The following is a 661-nucleotide window of genomic DNA, read 5'->3' as shown; positions in this document are numbered from 1 at the left end:
ACCCTGTTAATGCAGTTATCATACATTTTAGAACTTATAAAGGGTTACTAAATCTCTTGATAACTCACAATTTTCTTTATATTTGCAGTCTCTCTTTGGGAAAGAAGCAGACAAACTTGATAGAGCAACAGATGATGAGAGAATTTATTACTTGATTGAGAAAGAGCCACTGGTAAACAGGTTTATATCAGTGCCACGGGATAAGAGCTCTATCAACTGTGCAGCTTTTATTGCTGGAATTATTGAGGCTGTACTCAATTCAACAGGATTTGTGAGTTGCTTTTATTCATATGAGAATTACTTGTTTATTTTAGGATATGTAATGTATTTAAAGTTTGTTATTTAGGTAGAGTATAATTTCATTTTCTGATTATTGACAAAGTACAATTATTATTAATTAATTAATGGATGAAAATAATGCTGCTTGTTTTAATACTATGGGACAGTTTTACAGTAATAATAATGTTTTCCAAATTCCCCATAAATTATTTTCAATATTTCTAGTCAAATGTTAACTGCAAGAAAGTGTACATTTGTCACTTTGCTTACTTATATGTCTTTTTATATTTTGTGTATTAATATTATAAGAAACTCAAGAATGTAAGACATTTGAAAGGTCATAATAATACAGAAATACAAAGAGATTTGTTATTTAATGTAA

General features: G+C 28.1%; 1 protein-coding gene across 2 annotated transcripts in view; it reads left to right on the top strand.

The window, feature by feature from the left end:
* Positions 1 to 661, top strand: part of LOC119586259 (trafficking protein particle complex subunit 5-like) — a 3,475-nt gene that overhangs the window by 2,159 nt on the left and 655 nt on the right. For both annotated transcript variants that reach the window (XM_037934967.1, XM_037934965.1), the window contains exon 4: positions 89 to 271. In XM_037934967.1, the coding sequence (XP_037790895.1) occupies positions 89 to 271 (183 nt within the window). The remainder of the gene's footprint in view (positions 1 to 88; positions 272 to 661) is intronic.

This window comes from Penaeus monodon, chromosome 21 (assembly GCF_015228065.2).
Source record: "Penaeus monodon isolate SGIC_2016 chromosome 21, NSTDA_Pmon_1, whole genome shotgun sequence".
Taxonomy (NCBI): domain Eukaryota; kingdom Metazoa; phylum Arthropoda; class Malacostraca; order Decapoda; family Penaeidae; genus Penaeus; species Penaeus monodon.
The sequence above is the reverse complement of the archived record's forward strand: the minus strand, read 5'-3'. Positions and strand labels throughout refer to the sequence as shown.